Consider the following 15167-nt stretch of genomic DNA (forward strand, 5'->3'; position numbering starts at 1 on the left):
CGCTCCAGCAGGGGGCGCTGCGTTGAGGCCGTAACACCGTCATCTGACGATCCCTCAGCTGGCGCTGCTTTAGTTTTTGACAACAACGATTCAGTCGACAATGTTCTCGTCCTGACTGCTGGTCCCAAAAGTGCCACGAGTCCCTATTAGTGTGTTTTCTTTTTAGTTTTGAAGTCGTACATCATGGAGACGTCTGCGCCCAAAAGGTTTGTGTTAATTTGACTACGCTAAAAATGCTATTATTAACGAGCTAGCCGAACAGCTAACGCTCGGTGGATGTCGCCGAGCTAGCTGATGCTAAGCTAACTTATCGTTGCCAGTCTTCTCTCAAACTTTCAGTTCTGTTCACGAATGTACAGATCGTTCCTCATACAGAGACGCTCTTTCCTGAGCCCTCAATTGAGTTTCTAATAGATTTGGCTAATGATGTGGTCGTTTTGTGTTCCCAAGTCTCTGTAAGAGTGTTTTGTTCAGTGGTTAGATTTGCACTTGAAATATCATTCAATCGCATGAATGATCGCAGTGAATCAGCCTCTAGCTTCCCGAGTGTCCTGCAAAAATTGAATTACTGTGTCTTTTTATGTCTAATATTGTTGCCTGTATTTGTAAACAGGCTTTAGTTATTAGGCTTTATGAAGGGGTTAGACATATATATAGTAAAGACGTGATCTCTCTTTATGAGTCTGCGTTATTGTTATTGACTTTCTTGGACACGTAAAATGTCCTTGTAAAAGTTAAAGGTCCTCCATGTTTTGGCTTGCCTCTTTGCGTGATCTCTATTGAAAAAAAATACATTTTGAATGTCAGTAAAACTTTTTATCCAAATAAATAAAAGATATATAAAAGCCACTTTGCCAAATACTGATTGCAGCTTCTACTGCTTGCTCAGAGTGACTTGAAATCCTTTATAAGAGATATATGCTTGATAGATCACAGGCCATCATTTAGAACTGTTTAAATGTCGAACACGGTATTTTTTGGCACGATTCCTGAAGACAAACCAGTATTACACGTTACTGATTACTTAGTTGGTTTCTGTTCTGTGGTGGTTCATGAGTTCACAGGCTCAAAAAAAGACAATGCAAGTTAATTTTACTGAATAGCTTTTTAACCACAAGGCGACAGATCTGAAGTCTTTGTATGATTGCTGTACTATTTTTAAATTATGAGATCACACATGTTCAGATGTGCAGATGAGAAATATTTATTTATTCCATTCCATGAGCAACCCTTTTGTTACAACACTATAAAGGATGAATAATAACAATAATAATAATAATAATAATAAAGTAATATTATTAAACATTTAGGTTGACAGAGTTTGGTAGGAAAGATTTCCTATTTAAGCTATGTGTGTGTAGTTAACATAATCAGAGATACTAACTAGCAATAAAAACATTTTATCTTAAATAACATGATTATAATAGAATAGTAAAATATTTTTTTAAATGAATGATAACAAAATCAAAAGAAATTAGAACTGCTTTGGAAATCATTGACAAAAATAAAATTAAGTGTGTGTAATATAAAGACAATACAAATATAAAGTAAATAGTGCTTAAAAGTTTACTATAACATTCATAAATGTACAATGAAATTAAAGAATGAGTCTACAAAAATAAATATTTGAGCAAAATAAGCGATGATGATGATAATATTAATAATTATTATAATAAATATAATAATAGGTATTGAAATAAATTACCAAAACCATTCAGTTATAAAACACTATGTGAAATTCAGACTGAATAAGTTTTTTTATTTTGGATTCAAGAAAAAACGGCAATGTTTTCAGCTCTTCTCACCTTCAGTAAAAGGCTTCTCTGAAAGACTTTGAGGACACCATACTTGAACGTTTCTGTTCTGCTTAGTGGAAATTAACAGGAACAGCAGGATGTGAGGGCCTTTACAGCTTCATATAGTGCAAACTTTTCTAAGAGGTAGTATAGAAATACCCTTTTAAAGGAAAAACACACACAATCTGTTTGTTGTCTTAGTCAGAGCTCATGTAGGATCATTTTTAAATGACTGAATCATTGATTCATTGTGTTTGATTTATTCACTAGAGCCAGACTGAGGAACCTTATTGAAGTTTGCGTCACTTAGCGTTGCTCAGGGGGAAACAACCTCCTTTAGTCTCGTATTGCACGTGATAATATTTTTGATCAAGTCAGAAAATAGTGAACAGTGCATGCTGGGTTGTGTTTTCACTTTCACAATAACTTTTTTTGTCGATCACTTTGAACTTAACTAATAATGACTTATTCCTGTTGTTTGGCTGCGGTGCTGATTTTATTTTTTTATCTGTGAAGAAGTATTACCTCATATTCTGGTGTTTGAAAGCACCGATACACAAGCCTAAAAATATATTTAAATGACAGCAAACAGAAATAATAACAGGTTGCAGTCTCAGTGTGTTTGACATTTATGTCCAGACTAAAAATCACCCACAGCAGTTCATTTATTTACAGATGCTGAAACGATGCCGTGTCTCCTGTTTTGTAATGTTTAGATTTGCCTTTTCCACTTATCATTGCTTTCACTTTTATATTGCTGTCTTATTCCCTTTTTACAGTAAGCTGAAAAAGCTGAGTGAAGATAGTTTGACGAAACAGCCAGAGGAAGTGTTTGATGTTCTCGAGAAACTCGGTGAAGGGTAAGAAGTCTTAACTTCCATTTTTACAGCTGACCATTGCGTAATAAATCGTTTTTTAAGCGCTGTCAGTTGTAATAAAGCACTGCAGCCATACATGTGACTTTAAGCTTTGTGTGTGTTTTTAGTTCCTATGGCAGCGTGTTTAAAGCCATTCATAAGGAGTCCGGCCAGGTGGTGGCAATCAAGCAGGTGCCTGTGGAGTCAGATCTGCAGGAAATCATCAAAGAGATCTCCATCATGCAGCAGTGTGACAGGTGGGACAGCAGTATGTCTCATACCATACGCCCATTTTTGCCCTTGAAAGCAAGGTTTTTCCTCAATATGAAAAATGTGGCATCCAGTAAAGTGGTTTGAGAGAAAATCATTGTTTATTTGCAGACTCAGAATACATTTTTGCTTATCATCTGCCCTAAATAACAGGGAATTGCACAGTTGTTCTGTTTAATTAGATAAGAGCCTGTTAGTGTTAACTGTACGCAGACCAGTTGCACTTAGCCAGCCTTCTCTCAAAGGTCCATTCTGAGCCAGGAAAAGCCTCAAAAGACATTTTACAGAGATAATAAAGGAGGAAGTATGACATCATCATCATAGCCCATGTAGCTCTCTCGTGTCTGGATCCATGAGATTTTTTTTCTCACTTCTGCTCTATATCTTCTCCTTTGATAACCACTCCATGTTGCGTTTCCTCCCCAGCCCCTATGTGGTGAAATACTATGGCAGCTACTTCAAGAACACAGACCTGTGGATTGTGATGGAGTACTGCGGCGCTGGCTCTGTCTCTGACATCATCAGACTGCGCAACAAGACGGTGGGTGTCTACGCTGAGCCGCAGCGACGTGTGCAACTGCGCTAAAACTTTATTTAAAAGTGCCTTTGACCTGTTGTCAGTAACGACTGCAATGGTGGCTTTAATTCACTAGTTTTTGTGTCAGGAAGAAAATATTTTTTGATAAAGTTTCAATTCAAAGTGCAGTATTTATTGCGACTTAAAAGTGAAAAGATCTCCAGGTTGACCTTGTCTTTAACTGAACTCAGCGAACTAATGACTAAAAAAAAACTACAGACAAGTGCAGCAGTTAATGGTCTGTTTGTTCATGTTTGGTTTTTACTCTTCAATCTCTCAGCTGACAGAAGATGAAATTGCAACCATCCTTAAGTCGACGCTGAAGGGACTCGAGTATCTTCACTTCATGAGGAAGATCCATCGGGACATCAAAGCAGGAAACATCCTTCTTAACACAGAGGGACACGCCAAACTGGCAGACTTTGGAGTTGCTGGACAGCTGACGGTAAAATTGCAGCATATGTCAGTAGTGATAAGATGAAGTAATGTCTGCCAGCATGATACTGTTTGTAATTTGCTTCTGAGGAGTTCTCGCTTGGTCCTGTCATGCTCTAAAAGTCTGGGGGTAATATATATTCCCACCCTGTAGGACACCATGGCAAAGAGAAACACTGTGATCGGTACTCCATTCTGGATGGCACCCGAGGTAATTCAGGAGATCGGCTACAACTGTGTAGCTGACATCTGGTCCCTGGGCATCACATCCATAGAGATGGCAGAGGGTAAACCTCCTTATGCAGACATTCATCCAATGAGAGTGAGTGGAAACATTTGTTCTTGTTTTAAATGTGTTGTGAAAAACTTTTATCCTCTTTTTTAATCCACCCTAATCCTGTTATCGTGTTTCTGCAGGCAATCTTTATGATCCCGACCAACCCTCCTCCAACATTCAGGAAGCCGGAGCTCTGGTCAGACGAGTTTACAGACTTTGTCAAGAAGTGTTTAGTGAAGAACCCGGAGCAGAGAGCGACGGCCACACAGCTGCTACAGGTAAGAAGATGACCTCGCCACCACATACATGGATTACTACTATTATTATGTTATTTGAACAGGGAAGGACACTAAGTTGCTCTTAGTGTCCTTCCCTGTTCAAATAACTGATACAAGATGAAAGCAAACGTATAAAATAGAGAGCAAATAGTCTTCCCCAGATACCCTGGAGATTTGTAAATATGGAAAATTTAATGCCGCCTCAGGCACATAGAAACATCAGAGTGTGTAACACATGATGCTGAGTGGATATACTCGTATGGAAATACATTTGCATGTAAAATATAGTTCATATAACTTTTATCTTTTTGGTCTTGTGAATCTCCAGCATCCATTCATCAGCCAGGCCAAGCCAGTTACGATCCTGAGAGACCTGATAACTGAAGCCATGGAGATGAAAGCCAAGAGGCAGCAGGAGCAGCAGAGAGAGCTGGAAGAGGAGGATGACAACTCAGTGCGTGTGCTGATTTATTCACAGAAACCTCAGATGTAATGCTGCATGTCTTAACTCTGTTCTTTATTCCATCCAGGAGGAAGAGACTGAGGTGGATTCTCACACTATGGTTAAGTCGGGCTCAGAGGGCGCCGGAACCATGCGCGCCACCAGCACTATGAGTGACGGGGCGCAGACAATGATTGAGCACGGCAGCACTATGCTTGAGTCAGACCTTGGCACTATGGTCATCAACAGTGACGATGAAGACGAGGAGGAAGACCAGGGATCGATGAGAAGTGAGCGGATATGATGTCTGCCTGAATGAGACGGTCTCCAAAATATTCTGTCCAGAAAGTTTATTTTGTTACCTTCGAGTTTAACCCATTTCCTCCTCCACAGGACATGCCACCCCCCAGCAGCCGATTCGTCCTTCCTTCATGGATTACTTCGACAAGCAGGACAACAAGGCGGCCCAGCAGCAGGAGAGCTACAACCACAACCAGGCACAGGAGCAGCAAGGCTACCATATCCAGTCCAAAAACGTCTTCCCTGACAACTGGAAGGTGCCTCAGGACGGAGACTTTGACTTTGTGAGTGTCATCCGTGACTCTGTTGTAGTGTTATTCATTGTGGAAATGTTTACAGCAGCAAAACAGAAGCAGCTCTGAGTGTTGTGACTCATTTTTTCCGTCTGTTGTTTGTCTGTGTTGCCTCTCAGTTGAAGAACCTGGACTTTGAGGAGCTGCAGTTACGCCTGACTGCCTTGGATCCCATGATGGAGCGGGAGATTGAGGAGCTCAGGCAGCGCTACACTGCCAAAAGGCAGCCCATCCTGGATGCAATGGATGCCAAGAAGAGACGACAACAGAACTTCTAAATGCCCCTTCTGACCCTGACCTCCTCTAATCTGGATTTCCTTAAGCCACGGTAAACAACAAATTCTGTCCAGTGATTTCGGGGGAACCAAAACAATCTCATTGGATGCCCTCTGCTGTTCTGGCCGCCTGTTAGCTGACCTCTAAATGAAGTAAGATGCTTCCTTTACTGGATGATGTCTGTTTGGTTCTGGGAATCCACACCCTTCCAAAAAAAGAAAAAGGAGAACCAAGCTGTGGCTGTAACACATCTGAGAGTCATACAAAGAATTTCCTCTTTAATCAGCAAAAAGCCTTTTCTTCAGCAGGAGCAGCGAGCGAGGTCAATGGCATTACCCCCACCCCCCACCTCCCCGAGACTTTTTACCTTCACTGTAAATAAAACATAGAGCCTAGTTTGGAAATACCTGCGACAAAAGCTGTGGAGGTTCATCCATGACCAAAGACAATCGAGGTGATGTTGATGATGAAGTTGCCTTAAAATATTTGAAACCTGATTTTTCAACATAAGCAATGTAGTAAAACGACCGAGTCTTTGGATGGTCACGTTTGTTTCCTCAGCTGGAGAAGAGTTGGACGAGAGACTATTGAAAGCTTAGAAAAATCCAGTGAATGTCAAAGAACAGATTGCGCATGTTTTCAGCTATTTTGTGGACCAGCTTCTCTTTAGTCTGCATTATCTTTTATTTAAATTAGGTGTTTTTCAGGTATGACGTTCTGGGTTTCCTTATACACCCAGTGCACAGTCTATAGTGGCAGATCTGAAGCATCTTTTAGTGCCTCGTAAACACACACGACACTCCCTCACTGCTCTTCATCCTCAACACCCTGAAACGTTAAACAAACGTAATTTCCAAATAGGGGGAAAAGGTGAAAGTCATTCCTAAACACTGCACAGCATTCTTTAAATGTTTAAGTTTAGATAACTTTGATTTCTTTTGATTGTTCCACTTTGACTGATTGACTTGAGGCAGCATTAAGAGAGCTGAGTGACGAGGCCAGACCCTGAATTATTGCATAAATGGTTTAATTGCTGTTTTCCAATTTAGGAAAAACACATCAGGTTGAGAAAAAAGACTCGAAAGACGTAACGGTTGTACTTAAAACCAGAGCCGCTACATCAGCCACACACGTGATTTCTACTTGTTCTTTTTATTTTTAGATGATAATTTTTCCTCCATTGGATCAAGTTTTCTTTCTTTTTTTTCCTGCAGCTTTTTTCAGCTATCAGTGAGAGTGCTTTCTGTTTCCTGATATGTGAAGGGGAGAAAAAGACAAAAAAATGTGCTTTGTGGGTTTTGGGACACAAGCTTTGGCTTCTTTTATGTGAACATGAAGGCTTTTTCCCCTGTATTTTTAATAAGTGAGGAATGTTTTCCTTTCTTATCATAAATGAAGTCAGCTGTAAAATTTCCCACACGCTGCATATGCTTGTTGGACCACTTTAATAACCAAATTCAAAGGAATTTAATCAAAAAATGAAAAGAAGGAAAGAATTTTGTAGGTTTTTACTCCCAAAAATCATTAAGCTTGTTGAATGGTTACTACATTTTTTGTTTTTGTCTATGTATCTGGCTTCTGGCTCTAATTCAGCTCTTCTGCTAAAGTATGTGTTACTTTTTAAGCGCTAATAATGACCCTGTGAATGAATGAATTCATCCTGTCTTAATGTTAAAAACGTGCAGTGAATCTGCTGGTTGCTGTTACATATGAATGTGTTTTGTAGGTGAAGCAGATGGAAACCCTTCATGAATTAAGCCTGCAGTTCACACAAGCATTCACTTTATTTATTAACCGCTCTGCTTTCTTTTCTTTTCGTGACACTGGTTTAAATATTGTGGCTGATTTGGCTGTTAATATTTTGGCCCTTGGTCATGTAAATGTGGTTGGACTATGCATGTTTATACTTAATTTTGCTCTGTAGTAGAATGCTGTTGTATAAGGAAAGAGTAATGTTTAAGAAGAAAATGTGGGCTTCCTTTAATTTTGCTTTTATTAAAAACTATTGAACACTGAAAAGTCCAATAGTTTGTTTTGGGGTTTTTTATGATTTTGTTTTGTTTCTTTAGAACTGGCTGTAATATGTACAGTTACCTAAAGCCACCTTTTGCTATATCATTATGATTTTTGTCTTCATTTACTTCACTTATTCGGCTTATGTAAAGATTGAAGGGTGTAGAGTGGAATGTAAGCATTTAATTTATTATGTTCTGTTTGTAATACTTTAATAAAGTTTCAAAAATGTTGAAAAAGTAATAAAAGTCACTTATAGTTAACCAGAGCTGGCTTTGGTCTAATCTTTAGATTTGGATGGATTAATACCAACATGACATGATTAGATACTCTGATTTCATTATGTAGACTTGTGTTACTTTTTTGGAATTGAAAAAAGAAAAATACAACAAACACACACTATGAAAAGTGCATGAAAGTTTTTGTGTTGACTGTCACATCTGCTTTATTCTTAGCCTCTAGCACAGAGAGACAGGTACATTTACATTCCTGGATGCCAAAAAATATGAAAAAAATTCCCATGAAAAGCTGAATAGTATGTTTTGTGTTAACTAATGTGGAAAATAAAAATCGCTGTGATTTAGTGGTGAATTAAATGTGTTCAGAATTTGCAAACTAATTAATTGCATAAATCATGACCCACTGGCTCTCGTTATCGGTTAAAAATATCAACCCTGTATTTACTTGGTTTCGGATCGATATCAAAACTTCGGGCAGTACCGCTGATCTTTGCCTTCATAAAGGCAGCTTTGACGCCCTTCACCGTAACTCTTCTGCCAAGGGCGCATTTCATTTTATATTTAACGCCTTTTTATAGCTATAAGCGCGCCTGCTGCTCCTCTATTCAGTGCGGTACGGTAGACTTTACGGAAACAGTGTTCCTTCTTTTTCTGCAGCTTTTCTTGCACAGTTGCATTAATCACAGCTCTTCGGAAAGGTTGGCAGCAAGCTGAAGAAATCTGGGAAGCATGTCTGCGCTCAACAGAAGGATCGTTAACACTGCGTCGGCTCCGGCTGCCATCGGCCCATACAGGTGAGACGTGGGAGCACAAGGACAGTCCAATGTTTGATCAGGGCCTGGTCTTACAGTTCAGTGAACTCACAGAGAGAACCAAAGTTAAAAGTTTCTCAGTGGGGCAAAGGGGCCCCAGCATAGCAGGAAACCGAGTAAGGTCGACAAGCAGCTGGCTTATAATGGCTTCAATTCGTCGCCAAATCATCTACACACCAAAAGCTCCTGTGAGGCAGGGAATATACAGGTAAGGTGTCCCGAAGAAAGTGCTGGGACTTGTTCTAAATCCATCATAACTCGATCGAAGTTCACGTGGTTTATCATTTATTTTGTGGATGTCACTCCTGTCAACCAGCAACAGGAAACTGAGGCTCTAGTTTACACAGGCTCACCAAACCGGACAGAAGATTGGAAAAATGTATCCTGGTCTTGATTTATGCTTTAACATTCGATCAAAATTCGGCAAAAGGGAAGGGGAAAAAGAGGGGAGGGGAAGGGAAAAGGGGAAAAAAGAAAAAAAAAAAACTATGTCAATGTAAATGAGATATATACTTTGTTGCCTGATTTGAATAAAGAAAGGGAAAAAAAATTCGGCAAAAACAACATGAAAGTGTGGATCCGTCCTGCCTTGTATCAGTGATTCAGCCTGGTGGTGCAATGATGTGAGGAAATATTTTCTTGGAACTGTTGGCCTTTTGTTTCACTTTCTCCTGCTGAAACATCATCCTGAGAAAGAAACGTGTGTGTGTGTGTCGTCCTCAGCCAGGCGGTGATCGTGGACAGAACCATGTACATCTCCGGTCAGCTGGGGATGGACGTCGCCTCCGGGAAGCTGGTAGATGGAGGAGTGCAGGCTCAGGCCAAACAGGTGAAACTCACTTCTGCCAGTGTTTAGATCAGCTACAGCAGAAGTTGCATCCACAACAGATTCCTAAAATACGAACAAATCTTTCCCATCGTGTCCTTCAGGCACTCATCAATATTGGGGAGATCCTTAAAGCTGCCGGCTGCGACTACAGCAACGGTGAGAAACTGAGCTTCTCCTCGTATGTTTCACATGTTTTGAAATTTAAACACGAGCTTTCAGAGCACATAAACCCTTTCATTTCAGTGGTGAAGACTACTGTGTTACTCGCAGATATAAATGACTTCAACAACGTCAATGAGGTCTACAAGACATGTAAGCCAGCACTATATTGTTCCTTTCATTTTGAGCACACTAGCAGGGAAAATGACAGTGTGACAAGTTTAGGAGTCACCTGACCGATGCGCTCACTTAGCTTTTTCTCTGCTGCTCGACAGCAGCCTTCTACTCACATCCTCCTCGCCGATCATAACAGTCAGGTGTAATGGAAGCTCCAGCACCCAGAGAGTTGTAAATAGACACCACAGTGCAGGCACACAACTGTAACCCAACCTTTCCCAGCAGGCAGTGCTGCACTAGGCATTTACTCCCATCTTTCTCCCTCGCACTGCCACCGAAACCACAGGCAGGTTACTTTCCCTGACCGTGGTGAAAGGAAGGAAGGAAGATGTTTCATTAAAACTCTGTTTTGATCCTTTAAACTCAGCCTTTACTGGTTTATAAAAATTGGTTTAAAACTTAAGTTAAGGCAAAAATGTGCCTTTCCAGGTTGTCTGTGTGTGTTACCATCCTCAGCCGCTGCTATACACCAGACAAAGGAACTTTCTACCCAGCAGTTGCAAAGCACCTGTGCTTGTTGTTTTATTGCTTATCTATAATACATGGGTAAATAATCTAACCACTCATAAATAAAGCCTTTCATATTATTAGAAGCTGAAATGAACCATTCAAATTGAGATTCATAGATGGGTTCACTGATGGAAGTGAATAACTTCACCGTGCTTCTGCAAATGCATGCAAATCTGACGAAAATGTTTTCCCTCCCCAGTTTTCAGCAGTAACTTTCCTGCCAGAGCTGCCTACCAAGTCGCTGCTCTCCCCAGAGTGAGTGTTAACCACAGCTTTACACACCTTTAGCACTGTATTACATTATGTCACACCCACTTTAAAGTCAGTGCTACTGTGCACATATGGATGATGTCATGAATTTCATTTTTATGCTGATTGGAAACAGAAAGGTTGAAAAAGGAGGGATTTGCATTTTATTTTAAACCACAAATTAAACTATTAATCATGTTTTCCGGACTTAATTTGCTTACACTGTCACACAGCAGAGACTCTGCTGATATTTGGACAAATGAGTAAATGTAGTGTAAATGCTGCTTTTGGCCAAATTCAAGTTATTGCTGCTAAAGTTGGATCTACAAGCTACAGAATTATGGGGATCACTTGGTTTTTCATGGGACTGCAGAGATGTGTATAAAAGCTTTTTGCAGGGGTTTTTGAATGACTGTGTGCGTGTGTTCATTTTTGGACACTATTATAATTTAATATTTCGCCTCTGCAGTCATTTCTTCAACCTGCGTCTCCTCCTTTTCTCCTCAGGGTGGGCTGGTGGAAATTGAGGCGATCGCTGTTCTCGGTCCTCTCTCCGACTCCTGACTACCCGGCTGCATTACTAACAAGCTGTAGCGCCACCAATTATTATCATTATAGATTCACTGTGGAAGCTTGATTGTATTTCCAGAGAACACCTGAAGAGCCACGAATTTCTACAAAGTCTTTTTCAGTCTTTCAAGATTTAAATTCAGAGCAACATTGAGTTGTTAACACTTCACAGCCTGCTCATTAAACAGACAGTAGGGATCCAGTAGGACTGGACACAACATCAAGCCTCTTGGCTTCTGGTTTTGATAACTTCACTCATTATAAAAAAAGAAAAATGCTGTAACACATCAGTGTGACATGTTTGCTTTCATCCTGCATCAAATTAAAACACAGAGAATATGTGTACTAGGTTTTATTTTAAGGTGATCTTTTTATTTTTCAACAGCTTATTACTAATTACAGACTTTTGGGACTAAAAATCATGACACATCAGGAAAATAAACCTGATCTTATAAGGGGCTTGAAGCTATGTCACTGATGTTGTCACTACTGATGTGACGCTACACCTTGTTTATAGATAAACAAATGTAACCAGCTAACCTCAAACGCCGGTTATACTTTGCGCGTTATATTTTGCCCAGTGTTTTTCACCACTGGTTTGTACACTCATACAGAAAGACCTTACTATGGCATCTACTTCAGACTGCCCTACAGGATCATGCTATGATACATTATATTGAGACATGCTATTCTAGGTGCAAGAAGAAAGTATATTATCAACTTAAGCTCAAGGAGGCCAATAAGGACAGAAAGAAGGTGTGGAAAGTTTTAAATAATATAACGGGTAGAGATCTTGCTCCGGTGGTGTCACACATCTACACGGATGTAACGTTTATAAGTAAAGCTAAGGATATATCCAATTATTTCGCAAATTACTACAGCAATAAAATAACAAATTTAAAATATAATATGAGTAGAGGAGATCCCACCCTATCACGCTGTCTTATACAGGATGCTATCATGAATAATAAGCAATGCTAATTTAAGTTTGAGGCAGTGAAAATTGAGATGGTGGAGAATTTATTAACATCACTTCCTGATGATACATCCTCAGGTTCTGATAACAGGCTGTATCCCAATTCAGGCCGCATTTTAAGGCCGATTACGTCACAGCGACGCGACGAAGGCTGTCCCAATTCGAAGGCTGCTCGAAATGCGGCCCTCAAATGCGTCCTTCATTTCCCTGAATTTCAAGGGCTATGTCCCAATTCAGGGTCTGCACGCTTGAAGTACGCATTTCAAGTGCGGTTACGTCACCGCCACGCGACGACGGCTGTCCCAATTCGAAGTGTACTTCAAATGCATACTCCAAATGCGCCGTCGATTTCCCCAAATATCAAGCGTGGTCCGGTGCACGCTTCGTGGTCCCATATATCCCACAATTCATAGCGCGGCGGTAGGTGTGGATAATTTTGCCGCAAAATACGGCAGAAGGGAGCGGCTGAAGAGGGTTTTTTTGTTTTCCAAACTTTATTGAATTTATAAAGCGAACAGTCAGTCATTCCAGTTCAGTTTGTACAGTAGACATACAAGGCAAATAAGAGTAACAATATACAGTACAATGAAATAGGAAGGATAAATAAATAAAGGATAAAAAAAGACAAAAAAAAGGGGGGGGGGGGGGGGGAGAATGTGACAGACTTCATAACAACTTTGTACTTGAAAGTTGTGACAGCTCATTCCTTAAACATTTCTGAATGAATTTCAATCAATGATAAACCTTTTTTATTGGAAGTTAAGAGAGTTTAAGTAATATTCAATTTCAATCACAAACAAATTAAATGATGGGGTTGAGTTTTGAAATTTACATTTATGTATATGGAATTTCCCTAATAAGATGGAGTGGCCGAAGAGTGAACTGTCAAAAGTACTGAATATGACGTCACTTATTTATGTGCGAATGTTTAATAATTAAAGTCAGTCATATATCCACAAACACAACAAGCTGAAAGTCAGTGATATATGTATATGTGTGTATATATATATGTGTGTGTGTATATTTAAATATATATATATCTCATAATAATCTGACAATACTATAATATTGGCCATATTATATTTACATTACCACAGTGAGATGACTTTAGTCTCATGAACAACATTAACTAATTGTTATTTACTAACTAATCTTAAATGACTGTTCAGCACAGAAATGAAGCCCAACAATCATGTTTTACAGTCCTGTGGTCTCAGCCTCAGATACTCAACTAATCAAAGTGATGTCATGACAAAAATGAATGACCAACAAAACATTTTTCTCCTTCATTTCTGTCAAACAATGCTGTATGTAAGGTGTCTCGCGGTTAGTATCATGGTTGCTAGGCAACCTGAACAGCGCGACGAAGCGTATACCGTCCCATTTCACAAGCCTCTCACTTCCGCACTTCTCGTACTTATAGTACGCACCGTACGTAGTACGCGTAGTGCACGTACTTCAAGCGTGCAGACCCTGAATTGGGACACATCCAAGGACGTGGCGGTGTAGACTTCGTGGACCAACATATCCCAGAATGCATAGCGCGGCGGTGGGTGTGGATAATTTTGCCGAAAAAAAAAAACGGTGGATGAGGGGCGCCCAAAGAGTAAACTTTAAGTAAGTACTGAATATTATGTCACTTATTTATGTGCAAATGTTTAATAACGAAGAACATTAGAACATTACTGTTGGCCACATGTCGGCAAAGTTATGTGACATTATGACGTTTGTACTAACTTGGTTTTAAAGCCTTTACTTTAAAATACACGCCGTTCAATAGCTGACCTTAATCTTTTTTTTTTTTTTTTTTTTTTTTTTTTTTTTTTTTTTTTAAATGACATCAGAAACAGCAGTATGCGACATTACGTGATGGCAGAGCTTCAGTTCATCCTTTGTCATTTTTTATTTTTATTTTTTTAATTTTTTTAAATTTTTTATTTATTTATTTTTTTAATAAATAGGACAGGGGGAATGAATGAGAGAAAGAGGGGGAGAGAAAGAAAGAAAACCAAAGGGGAGAAGAGACGGTGAGAAGGGGGGGAAGAGAGAGAAAAAAAAAAAAAAAAAAAAAAAAAAAAACCTCCTGGGTCACCTGTATGGAGAAAAAAACAAACAAACAGAGGAGACAGCAAACAACAAAGAGCAACATAATAATAGAGAAAACAAAGCACCATCACAATAAACTAGCTAGTCATAGATATCAATAGTTACTAAATAAACGATATTGTGCAGCACGCAAGATAGACAGCGCACAGTGTGCTTTGAGGCAGCAGCCAAGAAAGCTTTAGTCCGCGTCTGTGAATACCCATGTGTACACCTGTGTGCATACCTGTGTGGATCAGCATGCTTGCATTCCAAAGGTTTCTCCATGTAATGATCTGCTAGGGAGTGTGGGGGGGCCACAGCCCCGTCCTCCAGGGTGTGAAGCGGGTATGGAGGAGATCAAAACTCCAGACATCCAGAGGCCCCCAGAACACAAGAGACCATGGAAGACCAACAGAGGGGCAGCCGCGCCACTGTTCCAGTAAGAGCTGAGGAGAGTCCCAGATGAGGGCTCGCCCAGCAGCCGCGGAGCAGAAGCCAGGGGGAGTTGCAGTGACGCGCCCGTGAGCTCCGCCGGCCCCCAGCTGTGCCTGAGTGACCGAGCCCCAGGCCGAGAGGCCGGGGGCACCCCATCTCCAAAGGGGCCCGAGCGAGCCCCAGGCCCCAGGCCCCGACAAGCGGCCGCCAAGGAGTGAGCCGGTGTGTACCCGGACGCCCACCCCCAGACACAAAGAACCACCAACACACCGACACCTGAGGGAGTCCGCCACCGGCAGGGGAAGTGGTGGT

The 15167-nt window shown here is 40.4% G+C and overlaps 2 protein-coding genes across 3 annotated transcripts; both read left to right on the forward strand.

Annotated features, from left to right (window-relative positions):
- Positions 1–35: 35 nt before the first annotated feature.
- Positions 36–8080, forward strand: stk3 (serine/threonine kinase 3 (STE20 homolog, yeast)). The gene is made up of 11 exons (XM_040021335.1): positions 36–206; positions 2576–2656; positions 2782–2910; positions 3350–3464; positions 3781–3945; positions 4090–4257; positions 4353–4490; positions 4819–4944; positions 5021–5222; positions 5326–5516; positions 5645–8080. The coding sequence occupies exons 1-11, from the start codon at positions 184–186 to the stop codon at positions 5801–5803; spliced, it is 1497 nt and encodes a 498-aa protein (XP_039877269.1). The 5' UTR covers positions 36–183; the 3' UTR covers positions 5804–8080.
- Positions 8081–8670: 590 nt separating this feature from the next.
- rida (reactive intermediate imine deaminase A homolog) lies at positions 8671–11709 on the forward strand. Of its 2 annotated transcripts, none has more exons than XM_040021343.1 (6): positions 8671–8847; positions 9589–9694; positions 9796–9850; positions 9938–10006; positions 10740–10795; positions 11297–11709. In XM_040021343.1, exons 1-6 carry the CDS (start codon positions 8783–8785, stop codon positions 11351–11353), a joined length of 408 nt encoding a protein of 135 aa, XP_039877277.1. In that variant the 5' UTR covers positions 8671–8782; the 3' UTR covers positions 11354–11709. The 2 variants fall into 2 exon arrangements, with proteins under 2 accessions (XP_039877277.1, XP_039877276.1); XM_040021342.1 differs by lacking the exon at positions 8671–8847 and adding an exon at positions 8929–9073.
- Positions 11710–15167: the final 3458 nt, after the last annotated feature.

This window comes from Simochromis diagramma, unplaced genomic scaffold, assembly GCF_900408965.1.
Source record: "Simochromis diagramma unplaced genomic scaffold, fSimDia1.1 OVJJ01000753.1, whole genome shotgun sequence".
NCBI classification, from domain to species: Eukaryota; Metazoa; Chordata; class Actinopteri; order Cichliformes; family Cichlidae; genus Simochromis; species Simochromis diagramma.

Excerpts from the sequence above, each read along its gene's own strand:
- stk3 (XM_040021335.1), top strand. The coding sequence starts at position 184 with ATGGAGACGTCTGCGCCCAAAAG. Across the intron at positions 2,911-3,349 it reads ATCATGCAGCAGTGTGACAG|CCCCTATGTGGTGAAATACT; the intron begins GTGGGACAGCAG and ends TTTCCTCCCCAG. Across the intron at positions 5,517-5,644 it reads AGGACGGAGACTTTGACTTT|TTGAAGAACCTGGACTTTGA; the intron begins GTGAGTGTCATC and ends GTTGCCTCTCAG.
- rida (XM_040021343.1), top strand. The coding sequence starts at position 8,783 with ATGTCTGCGCTCAACAGAAGGATCGTTAACACTGCGTCGGCTCCGGCT. Across the intron at positions 8,848-9,588 it reads GCTGCCATCGGCCCATACAG|CCAGGCGGTGATCGTGGACA; the intron begins GTGAGACGTGGG and ends TGTCGTCCTCAG. Across the intron at positions 9,851-9,937 it reads CGGCTGCGACTACAGCAACG|TGGTGAAGACTACTGTGTTA; the intron begins GTGAGAAACTGA and ends CTTTCATTTCAG.